This window comes from Jaculus jaculus, chromosome 1, assembly GCF_020740685.1.
Source record: "Jaculus jaculus isolate mJacJac1 chromosome 1, mJacJac1.mat.Y.cur, whole genome shotgun sequence".
Classification (NCBI taxonomy): domain Eukaryota; kingdom Metazoa; phylum Chordata; class Mammalia; order Rodentia; family Dipodidae; genus Jaculus; species Jaculus jaculus.
This window is the reverse complement of record NC_059102.1, coordinates 186,891,771-186,907,861: the sequence shown is the minus strand read 5'-3', so window position 1 is coordinate 186,907,861 and position 16,091 is coordinate 186,891,771. Positions and strand designations below refer to the sequence as shown.

The following is a 16,091-nucleotide window of genomic DNA, read 5'->3' as shown; positions in this document are numbered from 1 at the left end:
TCTGGCTTTCTCTCCCTCAAAGCCTGCCTTTCATGTGTAGCCAAGTGCAAGTCTCCAAGTGAAATGTAAGCCCTGCAGCTCCTCAGGGGCCTTGGCCCGATGAGAAGATCCAGAGAAAAGCAGCGATTTGAAAAGCCTGCTGAAGGTGTGGAGGGCAGAGGGCCCGAGTGATGACACGACTCCCAGACCTTTCTAAGGAGATGAATGAGAAGGCATGGCCTCCCTGGGCTCTGCACGTATTTTACCCACAAGAGTAGTCCAAGGTTTTCAAACCAATTGTTTTGGCTCCATCCCTCAGATGTTGCAGAAGGAAAAAAAAAGTGTTCTTTTATTACTCTTCCAAGTCGTTTAACCACTCATCCTTAATCATCTGCAGTCTGTGTGGGGATAAGTTTTCTAAAGATCACTGAACTTTGGTTGATCGGAAATCAGAGGAAAATTCATTTTATTTAATATGGGAAAGCCTCTTTTGAGAAGCTTGACCCAAACTAGCTTTTTAGTGTCTTAGAATTTAATTGAAAAAGATCACCGTAGAAAAACATGGCCAGATGCCTGCTCATGGGTTAGATTGCCATATGCTTTACGTCTCTCTTCCTCTGTGGTTCTTGATCACTGAAATAAGTGTGGCAGTCAACATTTAGCAAGGCAGCATGAATGAATGAATTTGGGGTTTCATCACAGGAATGTACCCATAGGCTAGCCGTAGTGTATATCACTGTTATCATAATACATTTTCTGCCTGCCATTTGTTCTATTAGGGATTTTTAATGATTTTAGGAGTACTTAATAGATTTTGCTTTGTGGAAAAGTTAATAAATCCAATAGGCCATTGGTGTGTGGGAGTGAACTGTAAAGAAATAAATCCCCCTCAGTTCCCACAGCAGCATTATCACAAAAGAGCCATACTGTGGGCCGTTTGGAATTTTACAGATCTCTGCAAGAATGGTTTCTAAGAGTGCTAAATCTGAATCTTGGTGCATGGATTTGTCTGGCATGAATTTGGGCAGAGCTGGCCAAACACAGCTAATTGAGGTGGGGAAAAAAATCGAGAGAACAGGCCATAATGGTGAATAGAGTTATTTGTCACTGAGTTTGTAATAGGATTTTCAATTAATTCATGCAGGCTTCTAGTGCTGTACATTAGCCCTGTCAAGATGAACTACAGCCACATCTAAAATGCCATCCCCTATTAAACGGTGCGTGGCAGGGAATCTGTAATTTCTCCTCTTCATCCAGAAGATGAATGGATTCTACTGTAGAAAACAAACGTGTGCTTCAGAAATGCACATTTTGAAATTCTTGCACACTTTCTAGGGGAACTTTTTTTCATTATACAGTGACTATATATTAAAAATGTAATTGCTATGTGAATCCATCCGAAAGCAAAAGCATCGACTTGCATAGAGAAAAATGTATTGTCAAGTGCCCCATTTCATCAGTGACCAGGCTTTTCCCAGAGTAATGATGATGATGAAGTAGATAGGTCATACACATTGTACTTACTGCCTTCTGACCCGTTTTCTGGTAGTTACATCTGTGCACTCACTAAATCCTTTCAACCCAAATGAGAAGAATCAAGTACAGAGATCCTAACCTGCCTGAGATCACACAACTCCTAAGTGATTGGCTGGGGATTCATGCTGTATTGCAGTCTTCCACCCTGTACTGCCTTACCGTGGTCTCATCAGCTACCAGAGAAAGTTTAATTCACTTTCCAGTTCTTTCACTCCCTCCCCCACATGATCTCACTCGTGGCTGTGTGTACTTACTTTTATTTCTTCAAACAAGCCTTGGGATATAGTGCTGAGCTGTGATAACCAGACTTTGAGAAATAGATAATATAGTAGGGAATTCAGTGGTCTGTACCAGAGGAGAGAGAAAATTAGAATCTTGCCTTCTACAAAATTGGATACTCAATGGAATATGACCAGACTTCATAGCATTATAAAGGACCAGAGTTCCTGAATGGCATATCCTTTCAGGGGGCCACGGGGTACAGCAGAGTAGTAAGATTATGACAAGGCTGGATAACAGGAGTCATGCTATTGAAAGCCAGGTCTTAAGGCTGGGTTCAAAGGGTATAGGAGGACATCAGTATGCCTGTCTTTGCAGGAAATTGACACTGAGATAGATTCTCGTCTTTCCTTCTTTCTTCCCCCTCTCTCTTGCTCCCTGTCTCCCTCCCTTCCTTCCTTTTCCCTCTCCAACCCTTCCTCCAACCTCTCCTTTCCATCTCCTTTTCTTTGAGACAGGGCCTCTGTAGGCAGCCTAGGATGGCCTGGAACTTGCTATGCAGTCTAGATTTGCTTTGAACTTGTGGAAGTCTTCCTGCCTCTGTCTCCCAAGTGCTGGGATTCAGGAGTGCACAGCCATGCCCAGCTGTCAAGATACTTCTATTAACCTACTACTGGATCACATGAAGCAAATCAATGAGAGTTACTTGCCAATACCATCTTTTTTTAAAAAAATAATTTTTTTTATTTATTTGAGAGGAAGAAAGAAGCAGAGGGGGAGAGAGAGACAGAGAGACAGAGAGAGAGAGAGAGAGAATGGGCATGCCAGGGCCTCCAGCTGCTGTCAAAACGGGATCCTCTGGCTTTGCAAGCAAATGCCTTAAGCGCTAAGCTATCTCTCCAACCCCCATGCCAATACCATCTTGAGAGCAAAAAGGACAACTCATCTTAAAACAAACAGAGAAGCTTGGTTATGGCTAGGTCAGACTGTCAGTCTGCTTAGAATGCAGACTAATTGTTGAAGCTATTGTGAAGTTCTAGTGTCATAAAAGACATGAAAAACTTTGACCCTTTTTGTTTTGTTTTGGCTTGGATAGGGGGGATAGGGGGAATGGAGAAGTAATAGAAGTAATGCCACTTAACACTTTATTGGAATGCTTAAAAAGTTCAACTGTTTTAGGCCTGTGCTTTGCACATCCTGCCTGCCCATTTGTCTATCTTTGTGTCCATTGTCCCTTACTATTGCCATACTCCTCTGCTTGACCCATGGGGTAACCATGTCCTCCTGTGCTTCAGGTCCAGGTGACACTTATTGCTGGAAAGACACAGAAGTTCTAAGCCAACATCGTCATACAAACCCACCATAAATTGGCTTCTACCTGCCTCACCTGTACTCTGTGGCCCTTAATACACCTGTAGGAGCAGTTCTTCCTTCATCGTCCCTAGTCTTCCTGCAGAGCATGCAGTTCCCTACCTCCACGTCCCTGAGAGTTTCCTCTGCTGGAATGCTCTCACTCTCCTCCTTTCCACCTTTGCCTGGCTAACTCCTAGGTATCCATTAACACGTGGGGAACCACTTCATTTTCCTTCCCCATTGAACCTCACGTTCTGTGCTCCCATAAGCAGTCTCATGGCTGTTCCTTCAGCAAACCATCTACTTCTTATTTCTTATGAGAACCATGCCTTGCTCCTATGGAAGCCTTCAGCGCTAGCACATTGTCTGGTAAAAAGTAAAAGCTTGGGCTGGAGAGATAGCTTAGTGGTTAAGGAATGTGCTTGCAAATTCTAAGGACCCAGGTTTGATTTCCCAGTGCCCACATAGGCATAAGGTGGCACATACATCTGGAGTTTGTTTGCAGTGGCTAGAGGCCCTGGCATTGTGCGCGCTCTCTCTCTCTCTCCCTCTCTCTCTGCGCTTCTTTCTGTCTCTCTCAAATAAATAAATAAATAATTTTTTACAAAACATAAAAGCTTGATAAGGGTTTTCTGGATGAATTCTTACATGCATGAAGACATGAAGTGATTCATAGATGTGTTTGATTTGCTGTTTGTCTTTGGAATCAGGATAGGCACTCTGGGGAGGCCAGAGATCTCAAAGCAAACACTAAGCTCACTAATGGTGTCTTTGGGAAGGAGAATCTTGGGTCTGTTTGATGACTGAGTTGCCTGAGGGTGCACACGATTATACACATGCCATTTAAATTACCTTGCAACCCAGTTATGCTTAAAACCTTACCTCCTTGCTTATTAGCCTAACATTGCTCTTTAACCATGGAAGAACAATATTGACTATCTTAAGCTGTGACACTTGCTGTCTGAACATTTGCAGAGTAGAAAGTCATGGAGGGCAGGAACTGAGACTGTCTCACTGCCTTATTCCAGACCTAGACATACAACAGATTTTCCATAAATACTGAGATCATAAAAGATTAAGACCTCATGCCCACATTAAAAGCGATATCAGGTAAAGGTTGATCCAAATTTCATCTCTGTTCAATCAAATTTGAAAATGGTTATGAAGTTGATGGCTTGCGCTATATGTGGTGGCACACACACATAATTCTAACTGCTCAGGAGACTGAGGCAGGACTATTGTTCAGGTATAGGGGTTTTAGGCTGTAGTGGGTTTTGCAGATTAGGTGGCCTGACTATTTTTGGCATCAATGTAAGGACCTCCTGGGAATGAGAGACCAGCAGGAAGGGTGATCCCACCCACGTTGGAAACAACAGGTTAAAACTCTTATGCTGAACAGAAACTGATGAATAGTTATTTTGTTAAAAATCTTCTACTTCTCTCTCTGCTTTCAAATAAATAAATAAATATTTTAAAAAACATCTTCCTGTAAGGTTCAGGAGTGACCAAGACCATGGAGACCACTCTGAGGAAAAGATGGAAGCTTTTATTCTGGAAAAGCATGGGCTGCCAGGACTGACTCTCAAGAGTGGAGTAGTCCACTTTGAGATTACAGATAGTGAGCTCTTCTGTTGGGGGAAGGTGAAGAGGGGAAGGAACTCCTTTATTCTTTATATGAACCATAGGGTGTGAGACCAGAAGTGACCAGGTGAGAGATAAGGGGCTGGAAATCTAGACCTGGGGCATTGTTAGGCAAGGAAGAGATAATGGCTGGGCTGTTTCTTGAGGAATGTGGATGACCCACTTCCTTGTTTCTGTCGCATCCTGCTGTCTTTAGTGACTCTATTTTTGGAAGCCCATTTGGCCTAACACCATTTGCCATAATAAATAAATTATAACTACAGAAATTACATTTGTTCATTGATTATTTTTGAGCTACATACTAGGAAGTAAGACTCAGGCAACAATGCCAGGCAAACAAGACTAATGACCCCAGTAAATTAGACTTGGGGGCAGAACACTGCATTGTGGTACATGTTGGCACATGGATATCAGGCATACTTCTCACATTGTAGACATTTGTTTTGTATTCATTATTTACTTGAAATGTACATAAATAGTCTTCTATGTAAGATTTTCTCCAAAGGGCCAAGTGTAGATTTGATCTTGACTTAGGAACCAATAATAATGCAGTTCTATTTTCTGAGACATTGTTGAACTGTTAGTTCATTCACATTTCTCTCTTTCTTTAAGGGTATACCTCAGTTACCATGTGCCAAAGCATTATATAACTACGAAGGAAAAGAACCCGGAGACCTTAAGTTCAGCAAAGGTGACATCATCATTTTGCGAAGACAAGTGGATGAAAATTGGTACCATGGGGAAGTCAATGGTGTCCATGGCTTTTTCCCCACCAACTTTGTGCAGATTATTAAGCCATTACCTCAGCCCCCGCCTCAGTGCAAAGCACTTTACGACTTTGAAGTGAAAGACAAGGAAGCAGATAAAGATTGCCTTCCATTCGCCAAGGTAAAGTGACAGTGAGTGTGCTCTCAGTGTCACCAGCGATTCCTCCATACCTGGCCTATGCCCCCTTTGTCCTCCTGCCCACCCATAAACCAGCTTTGTGTGAACTCTCTCACTGTGCTCCTAACAATGCCTGGAGGCAGTCTTCTTTAAGTCACAAGGAAGGCAATTTTGTCATAGACTTCCATGAAAGATAGTTTTGGGTGATGTTCTGTGCATTTTCATATTTAGAGCCAAATTTATTTCTAAGCCACTCTCAAGGGTGTGTGTGCTGCCCAGGGATGTTAAAGCACTACTATGAAGAGCATATTGCTTCCTCGCTTTACGTGGAAGTTTCTCTTCTTAAAAGTGCACAGGAATATATTTACTGAACTGATGAAATGGGTTGGAATCTTACGCAGAATCTTGTGTTACTTTTTTTAGAATATTGTGGTTTTTTTTAATTTGTTTGTTTTTCTGAGGTAGGGTCTCAGTCTAGCCCAGGCTGACCTTGAATTCACTACAGAGTCTCAGGGGGGCCTTGGACTTATGCAATCATCCTACCTCTGCCTCCCGAGTGCTGGGATTAAAGGCGTGCACCACCACACCTGGCTCCTAGAATGTTGTGTTTTTATAAAGAGAAGCAGTACAAAGTGCATTTGAGGCTGGGATGTGGCTTAGTAGTTAAAGGTGCTCACTTGCAAAGCCTGTAGGCCTGGGTTCAATTCCCCGATATCTATGCAAAGCCAAATGGACAAAGCGGTGCATGCACCTGGAGTTCATTTGCAGTGGCAAGAGGCCCTGGTGCACCCATAGTCTCATTCTCTCTTTCTCTCCTTGAATATAAAATAGATAATTTTTTCATATATTTAATTAATGTATTTATTTGAGAGAGACAAAGAGGCAGAGGGAGGAAAAGAGAGAGGGAGGGAGGGAGAGAATGAGTGTGTCAGGGACTCCAGCCATTGCAAACAAACTCCAGATGCATGTGCCCCCTTGAGCATCTGGCTTACGTGGGTCCTGGAGAATTGAATGGGGATCCTTTGGCTTTGCAGGCAAACACCTTAACCACTAAGCCATCTCTCCAGCCCAATAAAAATATTTTTTTAAAGTACATTTGAATGGGCATTTGGTGTGGTATCAGAAAGTGAGAGGCATCTAAGTACAGCCCTAACAGATAGTCAAGATGCTAGGTGGTAGCCATTGATGTGGCATGTTATGGATCTAAAAACAAGCATCCTTTCATAGACATGCATAATTTTACAACTGTCCAGTAGGACAACAAGCTGACCCATAGTTACTGTTTAGTTCATGCAGATACTGTGTTTGTATACTAAAGCTATGTCCCAGCGTTTTTATTCATCTACACTTAGAGCTTTGCACAGAGGGAGAATTAAGTGGTGGCTTTTCCTGCACTTAGAGTCTTGTACTTTGCTCTCTCCAGGATGACGTCCTGACTGTGATCCGCAGAGTGGACGAGAACTGGGCTGAGGGGATGCTGGCAGACAAAATAGGAATATTTCCCATTTCCTATGTTGAGGTGAGTTCATCTGCGGAATCCTGAAAAACCTTCACTTTAGTAAAGAAACCTTAGTTATGCAAGTTGGGTAGTAAGAACAAAGTGCTAGGAATAGATTTGAAAGAATCCCTTCAGCATACCCTTCAGTTACTGAACATGACAAGATGTTGGCAGCTCTGCTTTGTCTCCCCGCTAAACACATGCCCAGATCTTGTTAAAGGTGCTGTGTGCTTACAGTCCACTCTCTGTGCTCTCCCCAGAGCTCTCTTCCATTTGCTGGCTTTGAGAACTGAAAGTCAGTAAAGTTCTTCAGTAATGAGGTAGATTAATATATTGTTTGTTTGTTTGCTTACTTATTTCTTTCATTAGCTGCCACAGAACTAAACTGGTGATTCGCAGAGTAGCCTCTTGAGAAGCATGTATTAAAGGAATAAACCTTTCTCTATCACACCCTGGCAGCTTTCAGCCCTGTCCTCTTGCTTTAGTTAGCATTACTCAGAAAGGTTGTACCTGAGCCTGACTCAGTGGAGCCTTGGTCAAGAATATACCTAAAGCAACATGCTTATATTACTTTAAAGAAAAGCACAAATTAAAAAAGAACTAGGAAGTTACGGTTTAAAGCCATTACAGCAGACCTTTATTATACCATACTAATATTAATTTAATAGGAGTAATAAGTGTTTCTTGCTGAAAACAAAATTGAAGGCATTTTTGGAGAATGAAGCCTCAAAAAGGCACACAGCCATACAGAGTTGCTGAGGCCATGGAAGACTTCTAGAAAGAAGTGTGTATCTGTGAGATGGATAACTTGGGTTTAATCAAGAGAAAGACATAAAGAACATTCAATATAAGCAGGAAGAATGCCCAGGTTGGGAGATCAACAGATGCAAAAGCCGAAAAGCAAAAGATCTCTTAGAGATTGGTTGGGGAACTTCCAGGTAAATTCTGTTGATTAAAATATCAAAGCAGACATCTTAAGTACGTAAAAAATGAACACCACCGTCACTTATTTTGCCATCTTTTTGCCTGAGGCATCATTTGCTTTGGCAGGATTCTGAAGACTAAGATGGCAAGCCAAATCATAGCAGCCTGCCCCCAGTGCCTTCCTTAGACAGGAAGGGTGCAGGCTTCATGCAAAATTATTTCAACTACCTTATGACCATGACAAAGTACCTCAAACTGTGCACAGTTTTGTCCATGCCTTTCAGATGTTCCAGTCCATTGAAATGTTTCTCCTGCATTCAAAGGAAACAACAGGAAAAAAGTCTTTAATAAGAAATCCTTTCGGTACATTACTTAGGTACTTTAATTGTGGGGTATGGAAATATACTGACATCTTCAAGTATTTGAGTCATTACTCTAAAGAGCATGAATAAATCCAGATCAGGAATGAAAGCCTGTCTTCACTTGTTGGGTATTATCAATTTTACATGCCGTTACTTGGTTTGTGGTGCACACAAAGGGATTGCTGTATGGTTCTTGTTGATAGAGGGCACGGATGGCAGACAAAGATCCACCCTCGGCAAGTCCAGAGTCATGTGGTCACTTGAGTCATCAGGGTCATTTACTCTGACTTAAGTTGGAAAAGTAAACATCTACCAAGTGGGAAGTATTTTCGTTCACTTGCTACTATTTTTCCCCTCGAAAGAATATTTGCGTATTTGAATAGTGAACAAATCATGTCTCTGTGGGAGACCGTGAACACCTCTTTGATGTCCGTCTGTCACACTGAATGTAGTAGGTAGGGAGCAGAGCACCTGGGGATTAGTGACACCTGGTTCAGCCCCTAGGGGACTAAGTAAAGCTGGTGCCAATCACAACCTGACCAAATGAGTGTCTTGGGGTGTGTGTGGGGGATTTCAGTTGTAGTGAGGCCAACTGTAAGAATCAAAGACGGAGTGCTTTTTCTTAAGTGATACTTTTCTCTTCTTCTAGATATCTTCTTATTTGGCTAGCTTTAGGGCCCAGGCAGTTCCTAAAATAAAAAATGGGTTTGCATTATAAAAATTTACTTATGCTGGGCTTGGTGACCCACGCCTTTAATCCCAGCACTTGGGAGGCAGAGGTAAGGAGGAACACCATGGTTCAAGGCCACCCTGAGACTACATAGTGAATTCCAGGTCAGCCTGGGCTAAAGTGAGACCCTAGTTGAATTTACTTGTAAAATTGTTTGCATAGAGTCTTGTGTCATAGCATGATGGCTCTGCACTCCCCAGCCCCAGCCCCTGAGTGCTGTGTTTGCAGGTGTGTGCCACCAGGCCCAGCTTAAGCCATTTTGTTACATCTTGTAAACCAACATCTAAATCTATACCACTGTTAGGCGCCGTTGCTTTTGTTTTCACACTACTGTCCAAAGCGGCTGTGTGCTGTCTTAAGGTTTCGAGGAGCTTGAAGGAGGCAGTGTATCCCAAAGGGTTTAGCAGTGCTGTGCTCTACGCAGAGTGGTTTGGACGTTAGACTAGATCGGAACCCCGAGTCTGCCAGAGTATATTAATGGCCAAATGAAAGAACCTTGCTACCATGCACGTCAGGGGATGCATAGCAGTCCTGCGAGCGGAAGCCAGTGCCCTCTCCCCCACCTTGACTTCTACTAGTTGGTCTTGGTGCTAGAAATGCTCAAGAAACTTGCAGAAAATGTAGCAGAGTCAGTGGGTCAGGTCTGCTGTTAGAGGACCACGTGAACGGAGCTGAGCACTGGAGATGGATGAGGAGGGGACTGAGATGGAGGGGGGATTGAGGTGGGGAGAAAATCCTGCCTGTCCTGTCTTTGACGATCCCTACCTGCATTGGAGAAAGAGGATACAGTAGTAATGATGGTATAATGATTTGCAAACATAAATCTCACAAAAATTAAATAGAGGTCTGAAGGGGTAGCTCAGTTGGCAGAGGGCTTACCCAGCATGCTCATAGACCTGGCTTTGATCCCTAACACTGCATAAACTAGATGGGCAAGCATGCTTGGGAACTCAGCAGTCTGGAGGTGGAGGTAGGAGGATTAGAATTTCATGGTCATTCTCAGCAACGTTGTGTTTGAGGCCAGTCTGTGGGATCTGGGATACATGAGACCCGATCTCAAAAGAAACAAAAACAAAAACAAAAAACCTCTGGCTGGGGGGAGGGGTGAAGAGGGAAGAATAGCCAGACAAGTGGTCCTAAATGCAGCCCTAGGAGTCTAACGCTGTGATAAGAGGTTCTTTTGCTTTGACCAGTTGCCTTTTCCCTCCTGAGAGTCTCTCTTTGGACCCTTCTCTGGCTACTCCTTGGAGGTTGTCCTTCTGTTCTTTTTGGTTTTTTGAGGTAGGGTCTGACTCTGAACCCAGACTGACCTGGAATTCACTATGTAGTCTCAGGGTGGCCTCGAACTCATGGTGATCCTCCTACCTCTGCCTCCCAAGGGCTGGGTTTAAAGGTGTGCACTATCACACCCAGCCAGTCCTTACGTTCTTTGTAGACACTCTCTTCTTTGACTTGAGAAAGCTAGAAAGTAATGCTCATTTAATGGGTAAGAGATTCCTGGGATACACCATGTCGCGATATATATCTATACATCTATATCTATATATATGCACAATATACTTATCCAGGACTAAATTCAGTCTAAAGAAAGAAATTAGTAGCTTATTTCTCTCTGTTTAAAAAAATCACTTGTCTACAACATGGATGGAAAGATCTTACTGGCCTCATTAATTCAGTGCTGAGTTGTTCAGTTTTAGCGGTCACTGGGACCAGGATGACATGGTTCTTAGCAGGCAAAAAATGCGACTTAAGAAGTTGCTAAATACGGTGTTTGGACATTTTCAACCATTGTTGTGTCTTGTAGACTTATAGTGCACTATAATTGTTTTTTAAATTTCTCATTTTATTTTGATTCTCAGTAATTCGTTTGAATACCACTCAGGTTTTCAGCAACAGCAACAAAAAGCTATTTAGCTCCTTGTCCCTTTGTTGTAGAAAACAAGAAGATACACATTCCTCATATCCAGGTAGTGCAGAGGGGGAGTGGCCTAAGAGACAACTGCTGTCACTCCTTCCTTACCCCTCCTAGAAGGTGGCATTCAGTCTGTGGATCTCTGTCCAGGTGTCACTCTTCTGCCCGAGTTCTTCTCACTATCTAGCCTAAAGTAACAGCTCCTCTACACTGTTCTATCTCGGTAAGTAGTCATATGGTAGTGGGGATAACTTGGACTCTGGACCCAAGTGGCAAAGATGCAGGCACATCATAGCTCTATGAGCAAGTGACTGCAGAAGGAGAAGTGATCCCCGTGATGTTTAACAGTGTCTGGTGCCTTATAAAAGAACTGCATAAGTGATGGCTGTGGATATTATGCCTTGTTATTATTATTATTTTTTTTTAATTTTTTTTGGTTCATTATTTATTTATTTATTTGAGAGCGACAGACACAGGGAGAAAGACAAATAGAGGGAGAGAGAGAGAATGGGCGCGCCAGGGCTTCCAGCCACTGCAAACGAACTCCAGATGTGTGCGCCCCCTTGTACATCTGGCTAACGTGGGACCTGGGGAACCGAGCCTTGAACCGGGGTCATTAGGCTTCACAGGCAAGCGCTTAACCGCTAAGCCATCTCTCCAGTCCCTTGTTATTATTTTTATATCACTGTTTTCTTTTTTTTTTTTGGTTTTTCAAGATAGGGTCTCACTCTGGTCCAGGCTGACCTGGAATTAACTATGTGGTCTCAGGGCAGCCTTGAACTCTCAGCAACCCTCCTACCTCTGCCTCCCTAGTGCTGGGATTAAAGGCGTGCGCCACCACGCCCTGCTATATTACTGTTTTCTAATCTGTAACTATGTCTGGTCCTTTGTTGATGTTATCAGCTGGCCTCCCAGTCCCCATTAGAATATGAGTCTCCTGGCAGCCACCGCATTTCTTCCTGGCATACCTGGGTCTTCTGAGGATCTGGTGCGGTGTCTGCTCATGGCAGGCTGTCAGTGAACACTGCTTGAATGGAGGAATGAGCAGCCTAAGAAATTGTAAAAAATATTCTCTAGTAAAATCTAACTTTTTTTTTAAGGTTTTGCCCACTTCAAAGACTTTTAGCGAATATTCTTATTTCCTACCTAGTCATATTGATACACCTATCAGTTTATTTATTTATTTATTTGTTGCATGTGTGATGCACATGTGTGTGCCCTTGTGGTACCTTATGCACTGAAGGGTCTGCTCACCTGCAGTGGCTGGAACAAAACTCTGGTGTTTGTTCCACCCGTGCCTATTTGAGCTGGAGTGTCTTACTGACCCCAGAGCTTGTTGCTTTTTATTTATTTATTTATGTATTTATTTACTTTGGTGTACTCTGACTGGAGTTACAGATGCGCATGGCCAACAACTGTATATGTAGGCCCTAGGGATCTAACAGTCCCTCCTGCTCACACAGGAAGTGCTCTTAACTAGTGAGCCATTGAGTCAGTGCGACCTTAGTAAGATCCTTTGCCTGCCTGTCTGCTTGTTTTGTTTTGGTTTTGGTTTTGGTTTTTCAAGGTAAGGTCTCACTCTAGCTCAGGCTGACCTGGAATTCACTATGGAGTCTTAGGGTGGCCTCGAACTCATGGTGATCCTCTGACCTCTGCCTCCCGAGTGCTGGGATTAAAGGCATGTGCCACCATGCCCGGCCATCTGCTTGTTTTTGAAAGGTTTCACTCTTAACCCAGGCTAGCCTAGAACTCATGATATAGCTCATTGTGATCCTCTTGCCTCAGCCTTCTGATTGCAGGCTTGAGGCACCATACCCGGCTGTTCTTAGTGAGGGGAGAGAGTGAGAGAGAGTCTGCTCATACGTGTGAGCGCAGGCACACCTGTGTGGAGGTCCGGGGACAACTTCAGGTGTTGGTCCTCACTTTCCACCTTGTGTTCAGGCATGGTCTTTGTTCTCCCCATTTGCCCACTTCCCTTATTGCCTTAGGCACACGGGGATTACTGATGCCTGGGCTGTAGCATCAGGCCTTATGTGGGTTCTGGGGATCTGAACTTAGGTCCTTACGCTTGCATGATGAGGGCTTTATTCACTGAGTCATCTCCCTAGCCCTTAAAAGAAATTTTTTTTAATGTTTATTTGAAAGTGACAGACAGAGAAAGACAGAGAGAGAGAGAGAGAGAGAGAGAGAGAGGGAGAAAATGGGCATGCCAGGGCCTCCAGCCATTGCAAATGAACTCCAGACACATGCGCCCCCTTGTGCATCTGGCTAACGTGGGTCCTGGGGAATCGAGCCTCGAACCAGGGTCCTTAGGCTTCACAGGCAAGCGCTTAACCACTAAGCCATCTCTTCAGCCCCCCAAAAAAATGTTTTTAGAGAGGATTGAGAACAATGGAGGGAGGAAGAGAATGGCACACCAGGGCCTCAGCTACTACAACTGAACTCAAGATGTTTGTGCCACCTAGTGTGCAACCTTCTGCTTTTTTAAATTATGTTTTTATTAACAACGTCCATGATTATAAACAGTATCCCATGGTAATGCCCTCCCCCCTTGCCTCACTTTTGTGCGTCTGGTTTATGTGGGATCTGGAGAGGTGAACATGGGTCCTTAGGCTTTGCAGGCAAGCGCCTTAACTGCTAACTCATCTCTCCAGCCCAAGACTTTTTTTTTTTTAAAAAACCAGGCTACTATTGGGCATATGTCACTCATGACTTTAATCCTCACACTAGGGAGTCTAGGCAGGAGAATCAAGAGTTCCAGACCATGTTGGAATCCTAGGGATATCCTGTCTGAAATTGAGATCCTAGGGATTCCAAAACTGAATAAATAAAATAAAACAACAGAACTAGACAAGAGTAATTAACCAGTTTAGAATTTTAACCAGACTACAATAATAGTAGCCACACTCCATGGATTAGATCTGGAACCTCTCTTCTCCTTGTCAGGAGGTCCTCTGTGAGTTAGACCATGTTACCAGCTTTAACAATGGAACATCAGACATGCTGGCCTCTGGGTGCAAATGGCCTCTGTGACTGGGTGCTCTCATTTCCTCCTCACTGCTATGGAATTGGGAGATTGTGTCTGTTTCAGAGAGTAAGGACTGAGGTTTAGATTCATAGTTTGAAGTTGCTAAGGTGACCCTGGAGGGGCTAAGAAAAACAATGTTAACTTGATTTTTTTAACATAAAGCCCTTCCTTAAGAGAATAATAATAGCAGGAATGCATAATAATAGTTTTTGATCTAATAACCAAAGAACTGATTGAAGTGTATATATTTTTGGATATATTTTTTCCTTAACGATGTTTATAATAGAAATCTAGGGAAAATGTTTGAAGTTGGAAAAAGAATTGTTTTATTGATTAGCATCCAAATTTCCCCTTCAATTCTGAAGTGAGCTATTTTTTTTTTATTTTTTAAAAAAATATATATATATATATATATATATTTATTTGGCAGCGAAAGAGGAAGAGAGAGGCAGGAGGGGGTGAGAGAGAATGGGCGTGCCAGGGCCTCCAGCCACTGCAGACGAACTCCAGATGCATGTGCCACATTGTGCATCTGGCTAACATGGGTCCTGGGGAATCACACCTGGGTCCTTTGGCTTTGCAGGCAAACATCTTAACTGCTAAGCCATCCCTCCAGCCCATGAGCTAAGTTTTATAAGTGAAATTTAGAGAAATCAGTAAGGAGAATTCTTGTTGCTTAGCACTGCCCTGTCTTTCTTGATTCTGACTGATTGAATATATTTGGGTCAGCTTCTGAGTAGCTTTACTTTTTAAAAAAATTTTTAAGCACTGTAGGCCATGTCTCATGGTGCAGGTTTTCATGTCTTCTGAATGGTACCAGCTTGACATAGGTAATTGTTGCTTTTCTTCTTGCCACAATGATGGGAAGAAAATGAGCACTGGCTCCTGACATTTTTCAGACAAATCCGGGTCTCCTGAGTGCCACTGACAGATTCTTGATAGGGCCAGAGACTCTGTCTGCAAAGGAATTCCTTAGATGAGGTAAGACCTTCATATAGGGCAATTTATCTATTACTTAACCACCTCTTTCTTTTTATGTCTGATACACACACACACATTATTGCAAGCAGAGCAAGGATGAGCGAGAAAATGAGAACACCAGGGCATCTTGCTGCTACAAGTTATCTCCAGATGGCATGCACCACTTTATGCATCTGGCTTTATATGGATACTAGGGAATTGAACTCAGGCTGTCAGGCTTTGCAGCCAAGTGCCTTTATCCTCTGAGCCATCTCATCTCCCTAGTCCTCAGCAGCCCTTTTCTAAATTTTCAGGGATTTCCTTTTGTTTTCCATAAGAAAAACATTCAGGAAGCTGAGACTCTGAAGGTCATGTTTATTGAGTTCTCACTACATGGATGGGTGGTTTCTGGTATTCTGAGTGGTTTTATAGGATATAAAGATACAGTTCTGTCTCCTGCCTGGGCTTTATCAGAGCCCTTGGATAATGGTCTAGTGGTATCCAACCACAGTGATTTCCCAAAGAATCCGCAAGTCCATTAGCCTGGCCGAATTCCCCTGCAGGGACCAAGGCCTAAGCTGCGTTTTACGATCTTCCTGGAAGCTACTTTGGAATCAGTGCCTGTATAGTAGTAGCTCATGTAGGTAATTTCTGTGACCGCGTGCCTATAGCAAGTTCACATTTTCTTCAGGGCCCAAATAAAGACTTCCTCTCCTAGCTCTTCTGCACTACAGAATAAATTCTATGAAACCAACCCAAAACAACCCTGTCCTTGCTTCTAACTCACAGAGTTCTCAGTATGTGCTGAGACTTCAGGAATATGTACAGGTGACTTTTTGTTTTCCTGGTTCCCTTGAGAATGCATCTTACATAAAGAATAAATTATTTAACTCTTCTAATCATAGTCCAGAAAACTTGTATAGGGAAGGTATAAACTTGCCATATCACATGGAATTTTGTTGTTGTTGTTTTTTGAGGTAGGGTCTCACTCTAGCTGAGGCTGACTGGAATTCACTATGGAGTCTCAGGGTGGCCTTGAACTCACGGCAATCCTCCTACCTCTG

At 43.1% G+C, this 16,091-nt stretch overlaps 1 protein-coding gene across 2 annotated transcripts in view; it reads left to right on the top strand.

Annotated features, from left to right (window-relative positions):
* Sh3rf1 (SH3 domain containing ring finger 1) overlaps positions 1-16,091 on the top strand; it is a 188,926-nt gene that overhangs the window by 115,994 nt on the left and 56,841 nt on the right. For both annotated transcript variants that reach the window (XM_045153740.1, XM_045153739.1), the window contains exons 3-4: positions 5,341-5,616; positions 7,037-7,132. In XM_045153740.1, coding sequence (XP_045009675.1) covers positions 5,341-5,616; positions 7,037-7,132 — 372 coding nt within the window. The remainder of the gene's footprint in view (positions 1-5,340; positions 5,617-7,036; positions 7,133-16,091) is intronic.